We start from the raw sequence: 27,740 nt of genomic DNA, 5'->3' as shown, positions 1-27,740 counted from the left end.
GATGGTCATGATGATGAGGAAATGGATGGTGAATTTGAAAGGGAACATCGGACGCATGTAATTTCCGGCTCGTTCTTTTCAGAGGGCCTGCATTGACTTCGCCATCAACGCCAAGCCACTGACGCGTTACATGCCAGAGAACGTGGAGTCCTTCCAGTACCGGATGTGGAAGTTTGTGGTGTCACCCCCGTTTGAGTACGCCATTATGATCATGATCGCCCTGAACACCGTGGTGCTCATGATGAAGGTTGGTACAGTCCATCGCAGTCACAAAAAAATACAGTAGGATATAACTATGGCCTGGAGATTTTCCTTGTCTGATCGAGTGGTCAGGAAAAACTCCTATTCACACAGTGTTGATGTTTTAGGAGGTATATTAGCTATCTGCTTATTAAGTTTCTCGTTCTCTCCCTCTCTCTCTTCACACACTCTCTCTCTCTCTCTCTCGCTCTCTCTCTCACACTCTTTCTCACTCTCACTCTCACTCTATCTCACTCCCTCACCCACCCTGCACCAGTTCCATGGAGCTCCAGACTTCTACGAGGCCATGTTGAAGCACTTCAACATCGTCTTCACTGCCCTCTTCTCTCTGGAGTGTATTCTGAAGATCATCGCCTTCGGACCACTAGTGGGTTTACTGTCCTCCTTCCTCTTTATCTGCATGCTATCAATATGGCAAAGGTTATCAATGATTTGAAGGTGATTGATGATTTGAAGGTGCACTGCATGCCTTGAGTTTGTGAGTGATATTCAATCCCTTCTTGTTCCAGAACTACCTGAAGGATGCCTGGAATGTGTTTGACTTTGTGACCGTGCTGGGAAGTATAACTGACATCGTGGTCACAGAAATCAATGTAAGCTAAGAAATCAGCAGAGCACACAATGTGCTTCTTCCATCTTCCTCTATATACATTACAATACATGGTAGCCCTTTCCTGCAGTCAAATGACCAAATCGCCCTCTTGTGGCCTCATGGGTGGAATGTTATTAATATTTTTCATAATTTCATAAATAATAAACATGTTTTTTTCAAACACCGAAAATCTGGTGTCAAACGGTTTTGTTACATTTTTGTCGTTTGTGGTGTATATAAAGTATTATATTTGGATGCAAACCAAAATTAGATACATTTCAACTCTTGTTCAACTTTTGTTTCAAAGTAGATTTGTTTAAGACGAGCAAGAAACACTCTGTGTGGCCCTGATTTATCCCACTGCAGTAAAAGGTTAATAAGGCAAAGTATTGATAGTTTAGTGACATGCAGAGACATAAGGCTGTGTAGACAGTTTGTGTAAACAGAGTCGGCTTGACCTGTACACAGGCTCAACCCTGAGCAAAGATGGCTTAGCTCAGGCCCAGAGGGGGAGAGAAGGAGATAAAGAGTTTGTGAACAGAGCTACATGTTAACGTTATTGATTCTTCACTGATGCCTGATATGGGCTCTGAGTGAGAACGTGAGGCAGTTCAGCTGAGTGCAACAGGGAATGGGTTTGTGTGTATCATTATCATCTCCTAGTCATATTATGAGCAAATCTATGTGAATCCTTCAACATGTTTCTGTCAGTCCCTGTAGTACTTTTTAATGTTCTCCTACTGTAGTGATACAATATCTTTATCTGTCCAGTATCCTACAGTATCTGTATCATTGTCCAATGCTCTGACTGATTTAAGTGTGTGTTTTGAGCTTACAGGCTTTGTCATTACTGTTTCTATGTTTCTCTCTTTTCCTTGTTTCTCTCTCTCTCTGTCTTTCTTTCTCTCCCTCTCCCTGTCGCCCTTTCTGCATTGTCCTCTTGTTGAATGTCTTCACTGATGTGCCCACCATCTGCTACGGCTAAACAACTGCTCTTATAGACAACGGTGAGTGCAGTGGTGTAAAAATACTTTCAAGTACTACAGAAGTAGTTTTTTGGGGTATCTGTACTTTACTATTTATATTTTTGACCACTTTTACTACATTCCTAAAGAAAATTATGTACTTTTTACTCTATACATTTATCCTGACACCCAAAAGTACTCGTTACATTTTGAATGCTTAGCAGGACAGGAAAATTTGACAAATTCATGCACTTATCAAGAGAACATCCCTGGTCATCGCTATTGCCTCTGATCTGGTGGACTCACTAAACACTTATGCATCGTTTATAAATGATGTCTGAGTGTTGGAGTGTTCCCCTGGCTATCCGTAAATAAAAAAAACTAGACAATGTGGCCGTCTGGTTTGCTTAATATAAGGACAATATTATACTTTTACTTTCAATACTTAAGTATATTTTAGCAATTACATTTACTTTTGATACTTAAGTATATTTAAAACCAAATACTTTTAGACTTTTACTCAAGTAGTATTTTACTGGGTGACTTTCTCTTTTACTTGAGTCATTTTCTATGAAGGTATCTTTACTTTTACTCAAGTATGACATGTGGGTACTTTTTCCACCACGGGGTGAATGACAACCCCTCCTGTCCCATTACTTTTTCCACCACGGGGTGAATGACAACCCCTCCTGTCCCATTACTTTTTCCACCACGGGGTGAATGACAACCCCTCCTGTCCCATTACTTTTTTCACCACGGGGTGAATGACTACCCCTCCTGTCCCATTACTTTTTCCACCACGGGGTGAATGACTACCAGTCCTGTCCCATTACTTTTTCCACCACGGGGTGAATGACTACTCCTCCTGTCCCATTACTTTTTCCATATCGGGGTGAATGACTACCCCTCCTGTCCCATTACTTTTTCCAGCACGGGGTGAATGACTACCCTTCCCTTCCCATTACTTTTTCCACCACGGAGTGAAAGACTACACCACCTGTCCCATTACTTTTTCCACCACGGGGTGAATGACTACCCCTCCTGTCCCATTACTTTTTCCACCACAGGGTGAATGACTACCCCTCCTGTCCCATTACTTTTTCTCCTTCCAGTCTTTACTTTATCTACAGCACTGTGTGTACAGATCTGTGTGGCTGCATTGTTTGGCCTCCTTCAGCAAATTGAAACTAGACCAACCCAATAAAATCATGTTATTTAATCTGCATTATTGTCGTTATGTAGTGATCTGGGGTCATGTTTTGAATGCCTCCAGTGAATGGGCTGTAAGGTTTTTGTCACCCGGCCCCACAGGACCGGCTTTTGAACCTGAGTTTTCTGAGGCTGTTCAGAGCAGCTCGTCTCATCAAACTACTGAGGCAAGGCTACACCATCCGTATCCTGCTGTGGACCTTCGTCCAGTCCTTTAAGGTGATACACACACACACAAACACCTGCACACACAGACACACCTCACTGTCACGATCGTTATAATGATTGGACCAAGGCGCAGCGTGCGTAGAGTTCCATATATTTTAATGAATCGAAACTCACCGAACAAAAACAAACAAGCCAACATAAACCGTTAATCACCTAGATGACCCACCCTAGTCACTATCACGCCCCAACTAACAGAGAATACACAGCTCTCTATGGTCAGGGCGTGACAGAACCCCCCCCCCCCTCCAGAGATGCGGACACCGACCGCAAAACCTGACTCAATAGGGGAGGGTCAGGATGGGCATCTACCGTCGGGGGCGGCTCCGGTGCGGGCGAAGTACCCACTCCGCTCGCTGATACAACGTCTTCCTCCATGGCAGCTCTAGTGTGGGAACTGTCGCCGGAAGCTCTGGACTGGGAACTGTCGCCGGAAGCTCTGGACTGGGAACTGTCGCCGGAAGCTCTGGACTGGGAACTGTCGCCGGAAGCTCTGGACTGGGAACTGTCGCCGGAAGCTCTGGACTGGGAACTGTCGCCGGAAGCTCTGGACTGGGAACTGTTGCCGGAAGCTCTGGACTGGGAACTGTCGCAGGAAGCTCTGGACTGGGAACTGTTGCCGGAAGCTCTGGACTGTGGAGGCGTACTGGAGGCCTGATGCGTGGGACCGGTACAGGTGGCACCGGGCTGATGACACGCACCTCAGGGCGAGTGCGAGGAGCAGGAACAGGACGGACCTGACTGGGGACACGCACTTGAGGGAGAGTGTGAGGAGCAGGCACAGGACGTACCAGGCTGTGGAGATGTACTGGTGACCTGGTGCGTAATGCCGGCATCAAAGGTACCGGAACTTTAATCCACTTCTCAGGACGAGTACGGGGAGCTGACTCAGGTGGCACCAAACTGACAACACGTTCCTTTATTCTAAAATCCTCCACCAACTCATCCTCCACCAACTCAACAATTTCTCTCTCCTCCAAATTCTCCTTCTCCCAGACTGGCTCTGGTTCACTCCTCGGCTCCGCCGACTGCACCATGTGCCTCCCCCCAAAACATATTGGGGTTTCTGTGGCCTACCTCCCCAACTTCGTCGCTGTCTCTCCTTCGCTGCTTCCGCCTGCCTCCATGGCAGGCTCTTCTCTCCTGCTGTTATGTTGTCCCAAGTCCAGGATGTTCTCTCCCTAATCTCCTCCAAAGACCAGGATGCCATTATCTCCCGGGCACGCTGCTTGGTCCGTTATTGGTGGGATCTTCTTTCACGTCCGTCGTTAGAAGGAGACCAAGGTGCAGCGTGGTAGGCGTACATTATCCTTTAATAAATGAACACCGAACAAAAACAACAAACTGCCAAACAAAACGTGACGCTACAGGCAACTATCCGTAGACAAGATCCCACAAAGCACAATGAGGAAATGGCTGCCTAAATATGATCTCCAATCAGAGACAACGATACACAGCTGTCTCTGATTGGGAACCATACCAGGCCAACATAAACCATTAATCACCTAGATGACCAACCGTAGTCACTATCACGCCCCAACCAACAGAGAATAAACAGTTCTCTAAGGTCATGGTGTGACACTCACCCACTGCCATGGGCCTAATGATCCCACCCACTCAAGCCTAAAAAATCCTCTACTTCCAGGCCCTGCCCTATGTTTGCCTTCTGATAGCAATGCTGTTCTTCATCTATGCCATCATCGGTATGCAGGTGGGTGCTGCTTCCACTATCCCCTTAAATGTTCCCTCAAAATAATTTGATTATACATGCCTACAGACTAATGGTGTGAAATTGTGTTTTTTATTGAATAAGAAAATTGTTATGCAATGTAAGGCATTTACTGTCATGATCTGTGGGTATAATCGATCCCTTACTTTTCCAGGTGTTCGGAAACATTGAGCTCAACGAGGACACATCCATCACTCACCACAACAACTTCCGCACTTTTCTTCAGGCTCTCATGCTACTGTTCAGGTATATACATTATTAAATAACCCTGTCCCTGTTTCTCTCCCTCTCTCATCTCTTCCCCTCCCCCTCTCCCTCTCCCTCTCCCTCTCCCTCTTGTGACTGTAAGCCAGGGTTTCTATATATTCTCTTGTAATTGGTGCATGCAGCAGAGTGGGCTGTGTGCTCTGTACTGTGCCAGGCTCCACCCCCAGGTCTTCTGGGTAACATTGCCTGGGAATGAAAGTGGTCTTGTGTCCTCCTCTCCCACTCTGCCACACCATCCCTTTGTTCCCTCAGGGACCTCCAGTCCAGATCATCAGGTTTATGATGATAGGTTTATATTAGTCAACTAACTCCAGGAAACAGAGATTATTTGAACAGCCACCCTGCTCTGGCCTCTTCCCTGTTCTGGCAAGCAGCAGAGTGAGCATGCAGTTTGAGTTGCTACTCTGAAGGATCCTCCACCAGAGTTGGAACAGGAACTGGGAACATGTTTTAGTACACTGTGAACATCTCCAAATGACTCAAAATAAAATCACTTTTTTGTTGTTGCTGTATGTCACTATTTCTGTCTGTCTGTCCACTGTCTGTCTGCTGATTTTCTGTCTGTCTGTCCATTGTCTGTCTGCTGATTTTCTGTCTGTCTGTCCATTGTCCGTCTGTCCGTCTGTCTGTCCACCCCTGTGTTCTCCAGGAGTGCCACAGGGGAGGCGTGGCATGAGATCATGCTGTCGTGTTTGAGTCACAGAGCCTGTGATGAGAGGTCAGGCAACCTGGGGAAGGAGTGTGGCAGCGACTTTGCCTACTTCTACTTTGTGTCCTTCATCTTCCTCTGCTCTTTCCTGGTTAGTACTGATGTCATCCAACATACACACATAACCATTAGATTTGTGTTGATGTGCAGCACAGGAGGTTGGTGGCACCTTCATTGGGGAGGACTTGCTCATGGTAATGACTGACGTGAAATGGTATCAAATTTAAAATAAAATGTATTTATATAGCACTTCTTACATCAGCTGATATCTCAAAGTGCTGTACAGAAACCCAGCCTAAAACCCCAAACAGTAAGCAATGCAGGTGTAGAAGCACGGTGGCTAGGAAAAATTCCCTAGAAAGGCCAAAACCTAAGAAGAAACCTAGAGAGGAACCAGGCTATGAGGGGTGGCCAGTCCTCTTCTTGCTGTGTCGGGTGGAGATTATAACAGAACATGGCCAAGATGTTCAAATGTTCATAAATGACCAGCATGGTCAAATAATAATAATCACAGTAGTTGTCGAGGGTGCAACAAGTCAGCACCTCAGGAGTAAATGTCAGTTGGCTTTTCATAGCCGATCATTAAGAGTATCTCTACCGATCCTGCTGTCTCTAGACAGCAGGTCTGGGACAGGTAGCACGTCCGGTGAACAGGTCAGGGTTCCATATCCGCAGGCAGAACAGTTGAAACTGGAGCAGCAGCACGGCCAGGTGGACTGGGGACAGCAAGGAGTCATCATGCCAGGTAGTCCTGAGGCATGGTCCTAGGGCTCAGGTCCTCACAGAGAAGCATAAATACTGGAGGCTGAGACAGGAGGGGTCAGGAGACACTGTGGCCCCATCCGATGATCTACATCAAACACATGGTTTCCATTTACTCAGTTCCAGCCATTATTATGAGCCGTCCTTCCCTAAGCAGCCTCCACTGATGTGCAGTCTGGTAATAAGTCTGAAACGTAGGATTAGTAGTTACCTAATGTTATGCAAAACTATTTAAATAGAAAAAAAATATTTGATTTGATCTAATGTTATGCAAAACTATTTAGCTGTCGATTTTGTTGTCATACTGTGTCTATTCCTATAAATCCTTGTTAAACCTCTCTTCCAGATGCTTAATCTGTTTGTGGCTGTGATCATGGATAACTTTGAATACCTGACTCGAGACTCTTCTATACTGGGGCCTCATCATCTGGATGAATTCATCCGTGTTTGGGCTGAGTACGACCCTGCTGCCTGGTATGTGTCCCCTGCCCTTTCTCTTTCCCTCCCTCCCTCCATCTGGCTGGCTGGGGCTCCTACTGTATCTCACCCAGTCAGAGTGGAATCTAGTATTACTGCTACTAGTATGGAGGGGACTGACTGACACTGCCTGACACTTTGTGACTTTCTGACACTCCTCTATGTAGATGGTATGATAGCACACCTCCTAGTACGCAGTCAGCCCTCTGATTATCATTGTTCTCTTGAAGCTGTCCTGAAGTTGTTGTTTCTATATATCTGCTTGTTCTTTTTGCAGCGGACGGATTCGCTATAACGATATGTACAACTTGTTACGAATTATCTCGCCCCCCCTTGGCTTAGGGAAGAACTGCCCTAATAGGGTAGCTTACAAGGTTAGCAACCCCAGAACATTTCCTCCACAAGGGTGCTTTGTGTTCCTATGCCAAGAGACAAAAGTGAATGGCTGTGCACCAATGACTCGCCTACACACTAGCTCCTGCCCTTCTATACTGACTGGCTTTGGTTAATGACGCTGGACAGGAAACAAAGCTTTCAAAGCCCCAACTTTGCCTGACATTGGAATCCCTACACAATGCCTGCTTTCTATATGGTAGGTCGAGGTATAAAGTGAACACATTCTGGTCTGTACCTGGTCCGTCTCCTATCTATGTACAGTTAGATTAAACATTAATAACTGATGTTTAGTCCCAAATTGATCATTTGATTCAGATCTTGAAAACATCTGATCCACATATTTACATACTGTAATGTGTTTTTGGGATCCTAGATGTAAACGTTGTAAAGAGAAGAGAAGGCTTTAATTAATTCTGGCATTGATACCTTTGTTTCCGTGCTCTTGGTGAACCCCCTCCCCCCTGGATGTCTCTCAGCATGCGGAAGCAGACATCCTCACTACGTACGATGCTGTCATGTCATTCTCTCCCCATTAGCATCCTGTGTGTTCTGCGTCTCACTACAGACTCACTCTTCCATTCCATGTCTCCCCTCAGGGATCTGAGCAGCTCACTTCTTCCTGAGCTGAGTTCACCACCGCACTGATGCATCCCTGGTCCACCGTGGCCAAAGATGGCATCCATCTCCATGTCACTACTGGAAATCTAAATAACACAGATTTCTGTTTTTTGTTTTTTCCTTTTGGTTAATTTTGTATTTATTTTTTCCTTTGTATTCCTCTCCTCCTTCTTTAACTTCCCTATTCTTCTATATTTGTTTTTTTGTTTCCTACTCTGTGAAGTGGCCGTATCAAGTACCTCGATATGTATCAGATACTCCTCCACATGTCCCCACCCTTAGGTTTGGGAAAGAAATGTCCGCCAAGAGTCGCCTACAAGGTAGCCACTCCCTCTGCTTGACCTGCCTTCCCATTGGCTTAACCTCCTGCCAATCTCTGTGCTCTGCAATGTTCTCTTGTTTGTTTTGCTAGCGCTCTGATCTTTTTGGTGTAGCCCCCCACCTCCCTCCCCTTCTTTCTTTGGAGCAGCTGGTGTGGTGATGTCCACTAAAGGCAGAGAGAAACAGTAGACCATGAGATACATACAGTATCAACACTATGTGAACGCTTGTTACTAAGCATGTTGTTACATTTACAGTGGTAGGTGTTAAACTCCTAAAATATGGATAATAATTACATCATAAGATTTCATATAATCCATCCTCTGTCATTTAATACATCCAACACAGCAGACATGCACAGATGAATAATTGGAATAATCTGTATATGTTATTTTACAATGCATACAAAAAGTAGACCTATCGAGCACTGTCCCCAGACAATTTCAATCATGTATCAATCAATATACAGTCTTATTTGAAAGGGGTTTAGTATTGCTCTCCCTCTCCCTTACCTTATTTGAATCTATCCCCCGAGTTGTGTGCCTACTGAGGGTTTTTGTCTTGCCAGTGTGTGTGGCTTCTGTGTGTTTTACTCCCTCTGTTTCTATCTCTCATTCTCTCTCATCCTTTCTTTCATCTCTACTTTCTCTCTATCGATGGGTGTTCCCATGTGTGGGTAGGTGTGTTTGTCTCACCCCTCCCCTCCTCTCCTCTCTCATTCTGACTTGGGTCAGCCTTACTTTTGCACTGCCTCTGATAGTAGGTGAATGCTTTTTGTGTTCAGGGGAGCTCAACTCTACCACAATAGCTTAAATATAAAACGTAGTGCTATGTATGCATGTAGGGGTGTAGATATCATCCCTTTGATAAGCAGTTCAGGTTATTTTGAATGGACTGTGTGTGACACGTGGTTTTTCTGTAGATGCTAGGTCTTAGTCCTCAAGGTGTTACTGACTTGAGCAGGACTGATTCTTTTTTAAACTAATTTTATGATTGTTAGGAGGCAACCACAGAGTCGAGCTCCTGAGATCTTTGAGGCGCTTCCATGGTTATGCGTACATGCCTTTTCTCACCATTATTTTGATCAATGTCAGTCTTGCACCGGTGCACTTTGACTTGCAGCATAGTGCATACTGTAGCCAATAGAAGTGAATGGCAATGTTTAGTTTGTCTCCTTGTTGTACTAGTTGAGAAAGCGTTTTGTGTGCTGTAGTTAAATTATCCCGACCAAATCCTAAAACCTTCCATATGATTCATTTACAAGACCAAATCTGAAGAACAAACAATCACATCTTATTGTATTGTTGAAATAAAAGCATGGTAAAGCACTCAATATACTCTACATGAGTCCTCTGTGAATATCACCAGCAGCACACAGTCTGGTTTCTCCTGATTAGCCAATGGTCTGGCTGAAGTGTTAACAGTAAAAGTGTGTTCTAACCTTCCCTCCCTCCACACACTCTCTCCAGCGGCTAGTCAAGATGAACATGCCCATCGCTGATGACAACACAGTCCACTTCACCTCTACACTCATGGCCCTGATCCGTACGGCTCTGGAGATCAAACTGGCCTCAGGTCAGACAGTTCTGTCCCCTCTCTTTCCCTGTACTCTGCCCTCTCCCCTGTCCCCTCTCTTTTCCTATTATCTTCCCTTCTCCCCTGTCCCCTCTCTCTTCCTATCATCTGTCCCCACCCCTGTCCCTTCTCTCTCTCTCCCCTGCCCCTTCTCTCTGCCTCTCCCCTGTCCCCTCTCTCTCCCTATCCTCTGCCCCCTCCCCTTCCCCTGTCCCCCCCGGCCCCTCTCTCTCCCTCCTCCCTCCTCCCTGTCCCCTTCCTCTGTTCCCTCTCCCTCCCTATCCTGTGCCCCCTCTTGCCTGTCCACTCACCCCTCTCTTTTCTCTCTCCCTATGCCTGCCCTGTCAGCTGCTGGGTGTCTGCTAAAATTCCACTGCCCAACACACTCTTGGATTTGGTGATTCATGATAGGAGCGGTGCATACTGTGCCTCTGGAATCTATCCTTCACTTTTAATGAGGCCAACTTGATTAGATCCCTACAAATCAGCTGGGCTAGACAATCTGGATCCTCTCTTTCTAAAATTATCAGCCGAAATTGCTGCAACCCCTATTACTAGCCTGTTCAACCTCTCTTTCGTATCATCTGAGATCCCCAAAGATTGGAAAGCTGCCACGGTCATCCCCCCTCTTCAAAGGGGGAGACACTCTAGACCCAAACTGTTATAGACCTATATCCATTCTGCCCTGCCTTTCTAAAATCTTTGAAAGCCAAGTTAACAAACAAATCACCGATCATTTCGAATCCCATCGTACCTTCTCTACTATGCAATCTGGTTTCCGAGCTGGTCATGGGTGCACCTCAGCCACGCTCAAGGTCCTAAACGATATCATAACCGGCATCGATAAAAGACAGTACTGTGCCGCCATCTTCATCGACCTGGCCAAGGATTTTGACTCTGTCAATCACTGCATTCTTATCGACAGACTCAAAAGCCTTGGTTTTTCAAATGACTGCCTCACCTGGTTCACCAACTACTTCTCAGATAGAGTTCAGTGTGTCAAATCGGAGGGCCTGTTGTCCGGACCTCTGGCAGTCTCCATGGGGGTGCCACAGGGTTCAATTCTAGGGCCGACTCTTTTCTCTGTATATATCAATGATGTTGCTCTTGCTGCTGGTGATTCTCTGATCCACCTCTACGCAGACGACACCATTCTGTATACATCTGGCCCTTCTTTGGACACTGTGTTAACAAACCTCCAAACGAGCTTCAATGCCATACAACACTCTTTCCGTTGCCTCCAACTGCTTTAAAATGCTAGTAAAACTAAATGCATCCTTTTCAACCTATTGCTGCCAGCACTCACACGCCTGACTAGCATCACTACTCTGGACGGTTCTGACTTAGAATATGTGGACAACTACAAATACCTTGGTGTCTGGTTAGACTGTAAATTCTCCTTCCAGACTCACATTAAGCATCTTCAATCCAAAATTAAATCTAGAATCGGCTTCCTATTTCGCAAACAAAGCCTCCTTCACTCATGCTGCCAAACATACCCTCGTAAAACTGACTATCCTACCAATCCTTGACTTCGGCGATGTTATTTACATAATAGCCTCCAACACTCTACTCAGCAAACTGGATGTAGTCTAACACAGTGCCATACGTTTTGTCTTCAAACCCCATATACTACCCACCACTGCGACCTGTATGCTCTCGTCGGCTGGCCCTCGCTACATATTCGTCGCCAAACCCACTGGATTCAGGTCATCTATAAGTCTTTGCTAGGTAAAGCCCCGACTTATCTCAGCTCACTGGTCAGGATAACAACATCCACCCGTAGCACGCGCTCCAGCAGGTATAGTTCACTGGTCATCCCCAAAGCCAACACCCCCTTTGGCCACCTTTCCTTCCAGTTCTCTGCTGCCAATGACTGGAACGAATTGCAAAAATCACTAAAGCTGGAGACTTATATCTCCCTCTCTAACTTTAAGGATCGGCTGTTAGAACAGCTTACCGATCACTGTACCTTTACACAGCCAGTCTGTAAATAGCACACCCAACTACCTCATCCCCATATTGTTATTTATCTTTTTTCTCTTGTGCACCCCAGTATCTCTACTTGCACATCATCATCTGCACATCTATCACTCCAGTGTTAATGCTAAATTGTAATTATTTCTCCTCTATGGCCTATTTATTGCCTTACCTCCCTAATCTTCTACATTTGCACACACTGTACATAGATTTTTTGTGTTATTGACTGTACGTTTGTTTATGTGTAACTCTGTGTTGTTGTTTTTGTTGCACTGCTTTGCTTTATCTTGGCCAGGTTGCAGTTGTAAATGAGAACTTGTTTCTCAACTGGCCTACCTGGTTAAATAAAGGCGAAATAAAAACAAAAGAGGCAATGCATTTTAACTCAAGCAAAAAACATGAGTTGTAAATGTAGCTTGTTGTCTTCACAGACAGACAGACAGACAGACAGACAGACAGACAGACAGACAGACAGACAGACAGACAGACAGACAGACAGACAGACAGACAGACAGACAGACAGACAGACAGACAGACAGACAGAGACAGACAGACAGACAGACAGACAGACAGACAGACAGACAGACAGACAGACAGACAGACAGACAGACAGACAGACAGGCAAGGCAGGCAGGCAGGCAGGCAGGCAGGCAGGCAGGCAGGCAGGCGTTATGTCCCCTGGATGTGTAGCAGGTGCAAATGCTGCTTGTTTGTTGCTTACAGAGGGGTTTGCATTAGTATATTTGGGTCCCATTGGGTGTCATTAGCCTACTCTGTGGTGGGCTTTGTGTTTAGGGCCTGTAGAGTGAAGGATGGCACTGTACATTATGCTTTTCTCTAGTTTCACTGCTCACTGCCGCTTTTAATGAGCTATTCTTTATTCTCTGTCTGCTTCATCTCCACAAAGACTCTAAAAACTCATGTTTACTTTCCTGTCTTTGTTGCTTGTACTTCTTGAATTAGATCATTGTGTGTATTTGATGCTAGATGATTCTATTTTCTCTTGTGATCCTCTCCTCAGGGATGGTTGCCCAGCGTCTCTCTGATGCTGAGCTGAAGAAAGAGCTCTCCCAGGTTTGGCCAAGCCTCTCACAGAAAACTATGGATCTGTTGGTGACACCACACAAACGTAAGCACATCTGCATGGCAGTCCCCTCGGAACCTTGTCACTGATCCTTGTCCTTGTCACTGATATATTTAATATTTACAAAAAGGATACTTGGAGTGTATTTCATGCTACATCTTAAAGTGGCAAGCCCCACACTCCTCACTCTGAAACAATATGACACATATATTGCCATAACAACTAGAACCCTTGCTCTTACTTTGCCATCAGTTAAGATTCTAGTCGTTGGCTTTGTCTCCACTGACATCTTGTGGCAGGATCTAAGTATCTCACCTGAGAACAATGATATTCTAGACAGATGCTCCTTCTCTCAAGCCTGGCATGCACCAAATTTCTTCAAACAGCTAAATCACTCTTTGTTACAAGTGATACCTTTGGCTTGACTGAATTGTATTGGAGATTAAGTGATATCAAAGGGTTTGGATGAGACCAATAGAGATGGATGAGAAAGCAGTTTTCCTCACCCACTCCTCTGTGTCTCTCTTTCAGCCAATGAGCTTACTGTTGGGAAGGTGTATGCAGCCCTGATGATCTTTGACTACTACAAGCAGAACAGAGCCAAGAGGCTCAAGGAACAGCAACAGCAGCAGCAGAATGCTACTGGCTCCCAGGTAGTGCACGCACGCACACACACACACACATTATTACTGATACCCAGGAGTCACAAATTCCCCCCCATGAAAATGTTTTTACCATGTCCTGCCAAAACCAATATGCTGATTCAAATTTCAAGTTGTGATTGATTATATTCTGAAGGTAGAGACCTGGATCAAAATTGTGCAGTATGTTCAGTATATCAGCATCTTGCCGTCTTTCATCAACAGGGGAAGGTGGGGGCTCTGTTTAAACCAATACTGCCCCTGACTCACAAGCAGGAGAAAGTGAAGGAGAAGGCCATGACCAACGTGGAGCCTCCCTGTGAGCTACTGCCTCAGCCCCAGTCTCAGGCCCTACCTAGACCCAGCTCCACCCTGCTCAACAACGGAGGCACACTGTGAGTTCACTAACATACAGCCAGTGGCCATGTCTCTCTTGTCTTGGGATAAAATGCTATAATACTTTATAATTTTAAAGCTTTTAACTTTAAAACAATCAGATGATAGTTCTATGACCGGACCACCTGGAAAACAGTGGCAATTGTAACTGAGTGGAGTGGACTATCCTGGCAAAAAGATTAAATAATAATAGAATGACAGTAACATCTTCATCTGTTTATGTCTAATAATTCAGGCCAGGCCATGACGGCACCATGAAAGGATCATCCTCCTGGGTGTCAGAGAAGTCTAGAGAGGTCCACAGACCCAGGAATAATACACCTGTCCAAAGGGGCCAGTCTGAGGATGTCCCAAACCTAACCATCCCCCAGGTACTGTAGCCAGACCAGACTGCCCTCTGCTTTATTACACATACATGAACATCATGGCCTGCTACCTGCATTTTCTCTCCTGATGTATCTGTTCACAGTACTTTACTTGACTGGATGTACTTATCTCTGTGCAAGGCACTTATCTGTGTGTGTGCATGCATGCACTCGTGTATGTATACGTATGTGTGTGATATGTCCCTCAGGAGTCAGTGGAGATGAGGAAGATGGACACCAGTTGCAGCACAGTGCCTGGTCCTGGGTCTGGACTGGAGAGCCAGGGAAGAGCTGTGTCCATGCCTCGCCTCAACGCAGAGCTGCAGGTACAGATACACCCTAACACACACACACATCATTTGTGAAGCACAGCAGATGCTCCATGCCATAACTATACTCTCTTAGGGAAAGCATGGTTGCATGGTGTTTCTCATTGGCTATATTGTGGATAGATTACTATGGTCAGGGGGCCATCTCTATGGGGGGGTTGAATTTCATTCGATATTACTGCAGTATAACTGCTGAATTTTTTTTCCCTTCAATTCATCCCAAGAAATATAAATAGCTCCTCATTTCCTGAGTAATATTGATGTTAATCGATTGTTGTGTTTAAGTGCATTCCTTTCAGGTTAGAATGGATGTGTGTTGATCCTACTTTTAGTGCACAGAAGAAGTCTTTGAGAATTTGATTAGAGTCTGGCAGACCGCCAACTATTTGTCCAGTATCGTTTTTCCTCTGCTGCCAACTGATTATAGTGGCTCAAAATGGATGGGTGTAGAAAATGAGAGGGGTGATCCCTCATGCGTTCAGGGAGGAAGAGAGTAATCAAGTTACTAAAGGATAGAGAATGTAAAGAGCGATAAATGGGATGAGAGGAGAAGAGGATTGCCTCGTGACCTGTTGTGTAATTTTTCTCACCTCTTCTAAGGGCAGGAAATCCTTCAACAATACAGTTAGAGATGGCCTTTCTGAGATGGCTTGCTATTGTTAGAGTGAAATGTGGAGGCATGTACCCTGAACTCTACCCTGAAACAGATGATGGATTTACCTCTGTCTCCGGGTTGGTTTTCCATCGCTTAATTACATTTTTTCCCTTCCTTTTTGGGGTAATGCCTCATTTCCTTCTCCCTGGCGATGCCAGCACGATCAGGGCCGTAAATCTCCCAGCATGCCTCCACCTCCTCAACATCCTCTTTGTGCACTAGTGACATGTGACACCCAGGGCAGACATGAACCCTCACATGAAGCCTCTCGAAGAGGGAAAATGCCCCTTGTTTCATTTTCAAAGAAGCCCAGTGAGAAGCTAAGCCCAAATCCTTTTAAACTGGAGTGCTGGATGATAAGAGGCTGTACTTGTTGATTTAGTGGTTTCAGCACCTTTTAATATGTATGAAACCCTTTTGATTCCCTAGAGGCAGCTCTGGCCGATAGACTTGCCCCACCTGGCTCTCTGCCAGGTCAGTAGCTTGGCTCACAACAACAAAAGCTAAAGAACCAGATGTGTTTTCTAGGATATCTTACTATTAATGGTCAAGGGGTTATTGAGTATCTAAAGACATGGGGGAGTTCTGTCTGCTTGGAATGGGTAATTCTGTCTTATTGTCAGGTGCTGAAACGCAATGAGATTTCACCTTCCTTTAAAAAGAGCATACTGAAAGCCAAATTCCCTCAGTGGCCATTTAAACGTAACGATGTCATATTTACAAGCGGATCATTTATTTTTAATAAGCATGTTAAGACACCTGCCATTTTCCTGCTGCTTCTCCTTTATTCTTCTCATAACTGTTCAATGTCACCTCTCTCCGTCTACCATCCTATTGTCTCCGGTCTCTCTGGCCTGATGCTTTCCCATGGACCTCTCCTCTTCCTCCTCCTCCTCCTCCAACTGTGCTGTGTGACAGAGGAGCATTTCGCGCCACTCCCCGGGGACCCTGCTGGCAGTACGTAGCCCTGTCTCCTCTCCCTCATCATCTCCTCTACACCTCCTCTACTTTGTTTGCTGATCCCAAAGTACTAGTATGTGTTAAACTAGATTCTATTTAGTATTAACTGGCCGCACAGGTGTGTGTGTAAAATGGTAGGTTCTGCAAGCATATGATTGTACAGTATGTCAGTGTTTGACACTAGGTAGGACATTAACAACCCAGTATACATGTGTGTTCTATCATATACAATGTGGGGGCTATACTGTGTGATTTTAGGATGAGAGTTAAGCTCACTGTAAAACTGTAAATCAAAGGTCTAGCCAGGTACAGTGCCTCGTCGAGGAGACTGTTCCTTTGATCATTCTGTGGGGACTGTACAACACTCATTAAAACACAGCTGCTGATGCCAACCTGCTCTTAGATACCAAGCCCATGGAGTTTGTCAGTAGTAAACTAGTGATCTGAGGGAGCTGTTTTGGAGAGAGAATGGTATGCTGCTACAGGTGGACACTGCCTTAGTTTCCTCTTTAATGCTCTTTTCCTCTAGCAGGCATCTAAGACTTAGGGAAATTGGTAGTCGTGTCTATGATTTTACCAACAACAATCTAGGTAGGCTGCTATGTTTTTGAGGACAGTGAAAATGTGAGTATTATCTTTTGCAGCAAGGCTCTGCAGGACAGATGTATCTCCACTAGGTGGAAATGGTGTTTCACAATGGAGTCAGAGAGCTGTAGAATACACCAGCGGAGGCTGGTGGGACGAGCTATAGGAGATAGGACTCATTTTAATCCCTATTCCTCATGGACTAGTCAGTGATTCTTATTCCTCATGGACTAGTCAGTGATCCCTATTCCTCATGAACTAGTCAGTGATCCCTATCCTCATGGACAAGTCAGTGATCCCCACCTATTCCTATTGGTCCCACACAGCCTGTTCCTGACTGCAGCCCAGTGAAACGCTCTGCGTCCACCCACGCCCCCCAGCGCCCCCAGGAGGTGAACCTGCATGAATACACCCTGGAGAGGCCCAGCACCCAAGAAAGGCCTCACCATCACCACCACCGCTGCCACCACCACCGAGAGAGGGACAAGAAGCAGCGGTCACTGGACAGGACGCCAAGCACCATTGGTTAGTGCACAGACACACGCTATAAACACATCATGTTTTTAATGTGCAATTAGGGATCTCTTTGTCATTGAAGTTACAGGGTGTTATATGTTATACGAGTGATGCCAATACCCTGATTACAAAATGTGAGTATTTAACCATAAAGCCCACTGTTCCCCCAGTGTTACTAGAATGTATAGCCCTCTCTGCCACTCTTCCTCACTGCCTTACGGTCTCTTTTCCTCTCTTCCTCACTGTCTCTCTTACTTACTGCCTCTCTTCCTCACTGCCTCGCTGCCTTTCTTCCTCACTGCCTTGCTGCCTCTCTTGCTCACTGCCTTGCTGCCTCTCTTCCTCACTGCCTCTCTTTCTCACATCCTCACTGCCTCTCTGCCTCACTGCTTTACTGCCTCTCTTCCTTGTTGCCTCACTGACTCACTGCCTCACTGCCTTCCACCCAGTCAGAGTGTGAGAAGCAGACCACAGCCCAGCTGGCTGGGATTCATCTGTTATAGAGATCAGCACTATGCTCAATGGAGGCATCGTTCAGGAATGGGTGTTACAGTGGAGCTCTGCAGCTGATCTTTATTACACAGATAAAAGGGACTGACAGACCAAAGGCTACCCAATGACCTGCTAATTTATGGGCACCTCTTGTCTCAGCAGGGCAATGCTGAGGAGAGGATCATTTTTAGGGAAGAAAAAGCCTGCTAGTAGTCTGTCCTTTGTACGTGTTTAAGAATCTTATGTTTCAGAGTAGGGTAAAGAATGGGTGCAATCAGCTGTTGAATTGGGAATTCAGAGGTGGAGGGGGTTTAGGGTTTGGTTAGGTTGAGGCCAGGATTGAACATATGCTAGGGTTGGAGTTAGGATTATGCCAAGATTGGGGTAATGCTAGGATTAGGATTAGGCTAGGTTTGACCACATCCAAGCCTAACCCTAGTCTCAAACACAACTTCAACCCTAATTCTAGCTTCATGTCAACATCCTGGTTCAATCTTAACCCTGGCCTAACGCTAACTCTAGCTTCATGTCAACATCCCGGTTCAATCTTAACCCTGGCCTAACACTAACCCTGGTTTGTATATCCACTAAGGTGCACCAGGAGACCCGGCTGCAGAGCCCTCATCTAGAGACAGGGTGCAGGACCGTGGCCGCTCCCATGAGAGGAAGAACCACTCGACGGCAGGGGAGAAGCAGCGCTACTACTCTTGTGATCGCTACAGCAGCAGGGAACACTGCCACACCACCAAGTCTGCCACCACCAGCTGTGCCACCTCCCCAAGCGAGGTGCAGGAACCCAACATCAACAAGCAGGTGGGAGGGCATGGACAGGGTAGGATAGGATACGGGCAGGGCAGGAAAGGAATCAGGGTATGCAATGAATAATACACACTCTAGACATTATCCGTAAGTTTATGTCTGTCTGATTTAGTACAGCACAGTGTATATTGTGTGCAACTCTCTTAGTGATGCTCTGTCTGCTCTCTGTTTCTGTCTCCACTGAAACTCAACTTTCTCTTCTTTCTGCCCTTTAGTGCAACCACTCATGGCCTTTCAATTCTCTTTCCACTCTTCTTCTTCTTCACCATTTTCTGTCCCTTTTGTCTGTCTTCTATCTTTTCCCTCCCATCAATGACTGTCCTGTCCTTTCATCTCTCTGTCCTTCCTGGTTGTTTTGTCTGTCCTTTCCCACTATGCTCTCTTTCTTTACCATCTCTCCTCTTTCCTTCGTTCTGGTGACCCTGTCCCCCTGTCACCTCCTCTCCTGTGCGGTCTCATCTTTTTTATTTATTTATTGTTTCAAATTGATTTGTCCAATTTTCATCTAGGGTAGTGGTTCGGTTAAAGGCAGCCCAGTGATGTTGACCTCAGGGGCTATCACACCTCGCCGTGGACGCAGGCAACTCCCACAGACCCCCCTGACCCCCCGCCCCGGGGTGACGTTCAAGACTGCAAACTCCTCCCCTGTGCACTTTATGTCTGCCCAGTGTGGCAGCGGCCTGCCCACCCTGAGTCCTGGCCGGCTGAGCCGTGGGCTGTCTGAGCACAATGCCCTGCTGCATAGTGGCACCTCTCACATCCCCTCCCCCATCACCCGCATCAGCTCTGAGCCCTTCCTGGGCTATAGTCACAGTGACCCCCAGGGCCAGGGTAGCCCCTACTGCAACCTCTGGGACGAGCTGATGAGCCCTTATGCTGCCAGAGCACGCTCCCCTCGGACTGCACGTCCTCAAATGAGGCCGGGGGCCCTCCACCTGCCTCCACCACCCCAGAAGAGACGTGTGGTGCCTAACGAATGCCACTTTACCTTTGGTGGTAATGGCAAAGCCAGCCTGGGCTCTGACTCTGGTGCCAGGCCACACAGGTACTATCACGAGGCAGAGGAGGATGAATGGTGCTAGCATGGCTTTGAACAGATGTTTTTAATGCATTTTGAGGAATCGTGATGAGTTTTATCATCTTTTTTGAAGGTTTTAGTTTACACGGTTGCTGTATGATAAGCTAATTATGGGAAATAAATCATGGAGGGGTGGAATTCATTTGAATGTGAACAAAACAGCAGCATTTTTAGGACCTGGATGAATATGAAAGTGGATGTGTATTTGGTGAATTGTTGGTAATTCAGTTGGATCTGACCAACTGTAAGGTGTCTTATGCACTGAAGACAATGGCATTTTTCATTGAGGGCACTTTTGCTTTGCTTCTTTATCAAATGTAATTATTTTTCAGTCTTGATATTGACCCAGATAGTGGCATAAGAAACCCTCCTACAGGTACACAGAGTAGAGATGGGTAAGCAGCAGCCCTCTTTGCTGTCTCTGCGATGAGCAGAATGATCGGCTCAATGGAAAGTCCCATGACAATACCTAGACACTGTTAAGCAAGTGTAATACCACATGATTAGGAAATACTTATTGAAACTTCCCTAAGAAACACACTGGAAAATATCCTAAACAGCTATTGCTTTGCTTTGGGACTCTTACCATTCGATAATATAAAGGGATTTACAGTAGCCCAATCCATTATATAGTAGCCCATTCCCTTCCTGTCAGAAGATACAGCCTGATAGAGCAGAGGGATCGATGCTGTCATTCCAGACAATGATTGTTGATTTGCTGCTGTTGAACCATCAAACTTTACTACCACTACTAGAGAGAAATTAGGAATGGAAATGAAATGTTATTTGTTTTATATAAAACTATTGTAGATGTTATCTTTTCACTGTCTGCATTTTCTGTATGATGTAAAAAAAAAAACACTTAGCTTATGTAAATTGCTTACAGTTTGTCATAATTTCAGGTCTAATGTTTCTTACATACTCTCTGCTTCCAATGTTTAATACAAAGTGCCTATCCTTTTTAGATATACTGTAGTAAAGATGCAAAGTCAACCGTTTTTGGAAAGCATCAACACTTAAGCAGTTTGTTCAATTGGCTAGTTCTGCAGGAGAACAAGATGTACAGCCAGCCTTATCTGAGAAACGCTGACTTTTATTTGAGAAAAATGAAATTACTAATTACCTTATGATTGCTGATATTTTTCTTGTTTAATTGTCTTTTTGGTAAATATATTTAATCAATGTGAGGGGTACAATGAAAGCTAGTGCAAAAGCATATATCATGAACACGTAACAAACATGCATTAATTGCATTAGTAGCATATCAGTCCAGTTAGGAAGACATTATCAGAGTAACACAACTGCATGTTTAAATCATAAACCTGGTTGACCACAGTTATGAAGAGGTAGTAGTGTATATTTATTTTCCTTGTGAGGATACTCAACTGCGATAGCATTGCAACCTCTGTATTGCCTTCTGTTTCAATGTTAGAACTGCAGACTCAGTAAAGAACATAAGGAATCTGATGATAAACAAACAGTGTGCACTTTTTGGATGGATGTTCTTGAGAAGCAACGATGAATACAGATCCCTGATGAGAGAGTGTGCTGAGTTGGGGCCCTAGCACCCTCTGTGTCTCTCAATTGGCTCAGACCCCTTTGTGGTAAGGTTTAAGTCTCCCCATTGGCTCGGACCCACGTGACTAAGATCTGCCCCCCGATCTAAGCTTCCATTTTTAAGAAGAGGATTTCCCAGCTGTCAGATTATAATATAAATCTGGTTCACACCTTCTATCTTTCTATCTACCCATCCCATGATAACCGCTGATGTTGATGATTCACATCTGCCTCTAAAAAGCTTCAGATATTATACATGGATAGTAATATAATATCATTGAAAATGTTGCCCTGGGATGGATGATGTAATTCTTGGATAGCTAAAAGTTTCTGCACTTTTCTATTCTACAGTACATTGGGGGTGGAATGTAACCAGGTATGCTGTATAAAGTATGCTCTACTCCAGTGAAGGTGTTGCTCAATTATTGATAGTAGCGGAGATACTGTAGGTTGGACCAGGTGTTGCCATGACCACACACTCGTCTGGGCTCTGTACTGCATATTTCCCAGAAGCAGGGTTTTGATGACAGGGAAAGTAGGGCTATGCAACAAGACACTAAGGTCATATACTTCATCCATTCTGTAGCTTTACGTGCTGAGATCTCCAGATTCATTCTTCAGCATGATTGTGACCAAATGTTTTATATAAAACGTTGTTTTTTTAAATGCTAAAAATGTACTTAAAAATGCATTAGGCACAACGAGTAAAGCGGAAATTCATAAAGTATTTAGAAATACAGCAACTTCTATATATTTGCATGCATACAATTTGCCCATTTTGATGATGTCAAGAGGTAAACCTGTGTCTTAAAAAGTAAGTGAACAATGTTATGGTTATTTCTATCTGTTCCGTGTCAGGTCACCTGAGAGGGGTGATCGCTTCAGAGGAGGGTGTTCAGAAATATTGAATAAACTGTAATGGTTTTATTTTGTATAAGACAGGAACAAATTCTCCACATTATTGTACAGATACATTAATTGATTACCCGTTGACATGTTGCCATAGTGGGTCAAAAACATACAATACAATCAGTCTCTTCCTTCATCTCTGTGGCCTCTTGTATTATTTATTTCATAAGAAACATATCCACACCCTAGTCTCTAACAGTTGGTTGCCAAACATTGAACTGTTCCTATTTCTCGTTCTGCATACCAACTGCAGTGTACATGTGGCTTCTGGAGAAAATAAAGTTTGCATGTTCTGACAATGTATGTGCATGTAAATATTGGTACTTTTTGATGCCATCTGTTCATTTCTTGTTCACTTTTATTGATCTTTGATATAAACTGTGGAGTTTGTTGGAAAAATAACTTTATATAAAAACAGTATTGAACAATGTTGATAGTTCCAGCCATGCAACAGAGCTGGAACATTATTTGGGTCTTGAAAGTGAGATGTTTGTTGCCTGATTATGTTTATTGGCCAGACTTAGAATTCTGAAGTTGTTTCTACATTTACATTTTGTATGCAACCAAGTTCCTTGAATTAAAAAAATAATATGAAACAAACATGCTTCAATATGTATAATAGCTGGAATATGTTTTATTTACGGGATAAGCAGACAATGAATGACCAGTTGATGTTTATCGATTTAGGATGGATGGGTGAAGGTGTATCTTCTGTAGGTGTCAACGGCGCAATGTCATTGGTCAACAGCCCACAGTGGGCGGAGACATTTCCCAAAATACACAAGGTTCAACATCCCGGTGATGCTCGAGTCGCGGGAAACGGTTGAAGCATCAACTATCTCGAGCCTGCCTAAAACAAGATAGCACTTTACCAACAAACATACCTCCGTTTTCTCGATGTAAAGTCATATTGACAACCTAACATATAGAGGAGTCTTTCCACAAAGATATTTGAATTAATGATAATGTTTTGTTACTTTTGTTGTCATTGCTGTTGTGTATCTAAACAGAACAAGAGCTATGTTATATCCGATAGAATTGATGATATTATTAGTGGCTATTTACTCTCTTGAAGCCGCTATTGATGATTTTGAACAGGATATGGGCTCGGAGAATCTTGGGAAAGGTAAGACAAAGCACATCAATGTATCACACACGTACTTTGTATCGTTCTACTTTGATGTTATTTCTCCATCTTCTAAAACGTTCATATGAATTTGGTATTGGCAAATGTGTTGTCTCAACAGGTGTCTGAAAAAATTAATCTCTCTTGCAATATTTTCTATGATAGAATGAAACATTTTAGACAGTTCGTGCACTGTTCTAACTCAACTGCTAATATTACGAACTTAAGTAGCCCATATTTCTGTACACCAGTCTGTTTAGACGTTGATATTCACGATGCAGTAATACCATGCTCAACCACTTGGAGCAGCTGTTGATCATTTTTAGTAAACTACATTGTCACCACAAACAAGCATGTATTACAGTTATAGCGTAATAATAGTTTATATCATGTTGAGGCAAGATGGGAATAATGTGTTTTACTCTGGAAATTCTGCTTAGTTCTAATAGAAAATCAATGCTTTTCCAAACATTCCCTGTGCTATCATTGAGGGAAAGAGGCTCAGGGAGGCACCACTAGGCAGGCAGGTTGAGTTGTTTAACCTCCATTATAAACTGGATTGCATTGTGCCTATGAACAGGCCTTAGCTGTGGTATATTGCCCATATACCACACCCCTCGGGTCTTATTTTTTAATTACACAATGGGTGGGTCTAATCCTGGATGATGATTGGTTAAAACCGCATTCCAGCCGATGTCTGTTCCACAAGCTCCCACCGGCTAAAACTATGACGTTGAAATGCCTATTTACTCTATTCCATCTGACTGCCCAATCCACTGACTCATCAGCCCAGCCAAGCAATTTATAAACTTGATCTCCACTATAAAAGCATCTAGACATTGTCTCCCATGTCTTTTAGATTAGCATTTGGTTTTCAACAATGGAGATTTGTATAAACCTTGCAGTCTGTTTCTTCAACATTTGCAACATTGTTACCATATTGAAATTCGTTCTCCAGCTGTCCCTTAGTAACGAACATGTTGGGATGAAACACACAGGCAGACAACTTTTGTCAGCCAGTTGAAATCATGAATCAGCTGGCATAATTTTTATGGATATATACAAAGAAATGTCAATAGAAAACAGGTTAAATGAAATGCAGATAGTTTGCAGTCTTTCCAACTTCAGTTTGTAGTGATTGTGTTAGCTGTGTTGTTGGCTACCTCCTCTGATGAGAGAGCACATTTCTATGTTAGGCGAAATCACGCATCATTAACTCATTGTTATGGATGTATCCAAATAAATGTCACTAGAAAACAGCTTAAACAAACACAAATGGGGCTACTTTTCTGTTATTCTGGCTGCACTGTTTAACATGCCTGAAAGGTTAGCTGTAGTTGGCTAGCTAGCAAGCAAGGTTTAAGAACGTTGCCAGCCAATATGGCAATGAAACATTTAGAGTGAACGAACGTCCATAGATACAGGACAAAAAGACTTAACAACTGGGTCACGTCTCTGGCAACCAAACCGACAGTACAAACAACCAGCCAGCTTGGGTAGCAACCTTAGATTTGTGTCGGGATTATATCTCGTGAAAGGATGAAATAGTATGAATAAATTCATCAAAATAATTACTTTTTTAATGAAAATATGTCAATTATAATTTGAATAGGTTGTTGTGATAATGCCCTCAAAGCCGGTGTTTGGAAGATATATTGGCACAGTTTGCCACACCCATGCAAATATATCCTAACACCGGCTATCACTTAATTATCTGCTGTACCTGTGAAAATCAATAAGTATAGAATTTGGTTCATATAGGCTACAGAATATGCATAGTAGCCTCAGACAGTAAACACAGAGTTAAGTAATTACCATCATTTCCCATAGAATGTCACCACCTCATTCCAACATTCCATAATATCTGCTCTTATACAACGCTGTCCATATGTGAAGGGGAAATATGCTTATAATGTTTTCTAATAGTGCTTGTGTTACCATAAGATCTCATGAGCCACATTTCATCCAGCTGCTCCCAGTGCAGCTCTGCGAGCGAACAGGCCCACAGGCTCAGGGTCAGAATTAATTGGTCTGGCCTGGGAGAGCCAGTTATAGACTGGACTGTATGAGAATGAGGGAGGAAGGGAATAATTATGTGTCATTCAAAGAACCCCTTCCCATCTACTATGACCTGTTCATAATCCCATAGTGATTTTGGTCACCAAAGGGAAAGACCTGAAGTGTCTCTTTCTGCTCAGACATTTATGTGGGGTGTTTCCAGTTGAGTTGGTTTGTTTAAAGCTCCTTCATGAAGTCTGGTTCTGCCTCTTGGCGACCATGTTGGTTCATTGAATAGAGCAAGGGACGGCTGCCCACATTGTTACAAGAGGGTCCCTTGGGTTAGGTTGGATTGCAGAACCCAAGCCCACTTAGCACACTGTTGCTTGAGCAGTTTTTTCTGTGAATAGACTTTCAATTAGCCTATGCAAAGATACTGGTTCCAGTATCTCTAAAGAAAGCTATATTGCAGAATATCGACCATAACCTTACTGAGATTTATTTATTCACATTTTAGTGATAATTATTGTGCTAAAAAAATTCAATATCCATGAGGTAACAGCTATGTTTTTCTAATCTATCTGTTATTAAAGCTTTGCTATGTGACATCGGAACAAAGTAATTCCAATGATTAACCATGTAAATTATGGTATGTAATGTCATGTTTTAATTGTATAATTAACTGGCTTGGACAGGAACGAGATCTGTTTGCTCTCTGTTCCTATATAGTGTCATTGAGTGCAGATCAAAGCGTCTGTGCTGTCTGGGTCTGAGGGGCACCACTCCAGACTACTGAGGCCTGAATGCCAGACATAAAGACAGTAATTAATGTTATCCTGGTTTGATAACCATAACTATGTGTCCAGGGGAGAATAACATCTCCCTGCTGATTGTGTGTTTGGGCAGCATTACATAGGCCAGGCCAGGGGCACCTGGTGGAACTATGGCTGAGAATATTTTAGAAACTTGACATTCAGGGGAAACATGAAAACATGATTTTCTGAGCGATTGTCAGATTGAGTCACAATAATTATATAATACATTTGGGAGGGCTATCCATGCTAGACATGCAGGTTGGTATTTATTGTTATGAATCTTGCCTTGTAGGCAGCTCTACGGAGTGATCACTAACTGGCACTGCCACAAAGTCATACAATCAGATTTGAAACCTAACCCTAGCCTTAACCCTAACCTTAACCACACTGCTAACCCTAATGCCTAACACTAACCTTAAAACTTTTTTTTAAGTGCTTTTGTTTTCATGACTTACGATATAGACAATCTTGACTTTGCAGCTGGCGCATTTAGAAGAAATCACTCAGTTCTGCCTCCAGGGCAAGCAAGATTCATGACAATAAACGCCAACCTGCGTTAGACATGCTGGACAAAATAATTAATTTTTCAGGTTGCTCAGTTTGGAAACCAACAGTGGTGGCTAAAACCCCTCTGAAATGTCAGACATGTCCTCACAATTTTAGAAGGCCATGTTGAATTATGACATTGTTATGTGTGGTTAAGTACTGTATTGGGAGTTACAGCTAAAACTTTACAGTATTTGGCTTTAGCCATCCAGCTGTCCCAATGTCATCTCTTGTGAGTTATCATCATGCCTGTCTGCTTAGGTGGCCTATTTGGTGAGGTGATTGCTAAAGAATTTTAAGTAGGCAGGATAATTGCAGTTCTGCTGTTGGCAGAAATCTACAAACTTGTTATGCTGTGGCTTAGAATGAATAAATGCTCACTGTCATCTGTGTGAATTTTAATCATGGCTCAGGAACTCAAGGCAGTGTTTAGATTAATTAACCTTGCTTATGTTTTTTTAAGTGTTTTATTTCACCTTTATTTAACCAGTTGATAACAAGTTCTCATTTACAACTGCAACCTGGCCAAGATAAAGCAAAGCAGTGCAACAAAAAACAACAACACAGAGTTACACATGGGATAAACTAAAGTACAGTCAATAACAATAGAATAATCTATATACAGTGTGTGCAAATGGAGTAAGGACGTAAGGCAATAAATAGGCCATAGTAGCGAAGTAATTACAATTTAGAAAATGAACACTGGAAAAGCATTCCAAGTTCTTATTTACGCTTACACACAATGGCTCTGCGGTGGGTAGTAGCCATGTTACGGGCTCCTCT

General features: G+C 43.9%; 2 protein-coding genes across 2 annotated transcripts in view; both read left to right on the top strand.

Moving 5' to 3' along the window:
* LOC112232795 (voltage-dependent N-type calcium channel subunit alpha-1B-like) overlaps positions 1-22,608 on the top strand; it is a 102,439-nt gene extending 79,831 nt beyond the window's left edge. Inside the window, exons 26-45 of the mRNA XM_042321268.1 lie at positions 83-247; positions 518-628; positions 771-854; positions 1,855-1,860; positions 3,130-3,246; positions 4,898-4,963; positions 5,136-5,227; positions 5,898-6,048; positions 7,066-7,193; positions 8,434-8,530; positions 10,001-10,106; positions 13,108-13,215; positions 13,702-13,823; positions 14,037-14,206; positions 14,443-14,578; positions 14,782-14,898; positions 16,475-16,513; positions 17,428-17,626; positions 18,702-18,922; positions 19,438-22,608. Coding sequence (XP_042177202.1) covers positions 83-247; positions 518-628; positions 771-854; positions 1,855-1,860; positions 3,130-3,246; positions 4,898-4,963; positions 5,136-5,227; positions 5,898-6,048; positions 7,066-7,193; positions 8,434-8,530; positions 10,001-10,106; positions 13,108-13,215; positions 13,702-13,823; positions 14,037-14,206; positions 14,443-14,578; positions 14,782-14,898; positions 16,475-16,513; positions 17,428-17,626; positions 18,702-18,922; positions 19,438-20,010 — 2,808 coding nt within the window. The 3' untranslated portion in view covers positions 20,011-22,608. The remainder of the gene's footprint in view (positions 1-82; positions 248-517; positions 629-770; positions 855-1,854; positions 1,861-3,129; positions 3,247-4,897; positions 4,964-5,135; positions 5,228-5,897; positions 6,049-7,065; positions 7,194-8,433; positions 8,531-10,000; positions 10,107-13,107; positions 13,216-13,701; positions 13,824-14,036; positions 14,207-14,442; positions 14,579-14,781; positions 14,899-16,474; positions 16,514-17,427; positions 17,627-18,701; positions 18,923-19,437) is intronic.
* Positions 22,609-23,573: 965 nt separating this feature from the next.
* si:dkey-61l1.4 (collagen alpha-1(I) chain) overlaps positions 23,574-27,740 on the top strand; it is a 65,971-nt gene continuing 61,804 nt past the window's right edge. The window contains exon 1 of the mRNA XM_042321266.1: positions 23,574-23,598. Within this exon, the coding sequence (XP_042177200.1) occupies positions 23,574-23,598 (25 nt within the window). The remainder of the gene's footprint in view (positions 23,599-27,740) is intronic.

This window comes from Oncorhynchus tshawytscha, linkage group LG04 (assembly GCF_018296145.1).
Source record: "Oncorhynchus tshawytscha isolate Ot180627B linkage group LG04, Otsh_v2.0, whole genome shotgun sequence".
Taxonomy (NCBI): domain Eukaryota; kingdom Metazoa; phylum Chordata; class Actinopteri; order Salmoniformes; family Salmonidae; genus Oncorhynchus; species Oncorhynchus tshawytscha.
This window is presented reverse-complemented; position numbering and strand designations above follow the sequence as displayed.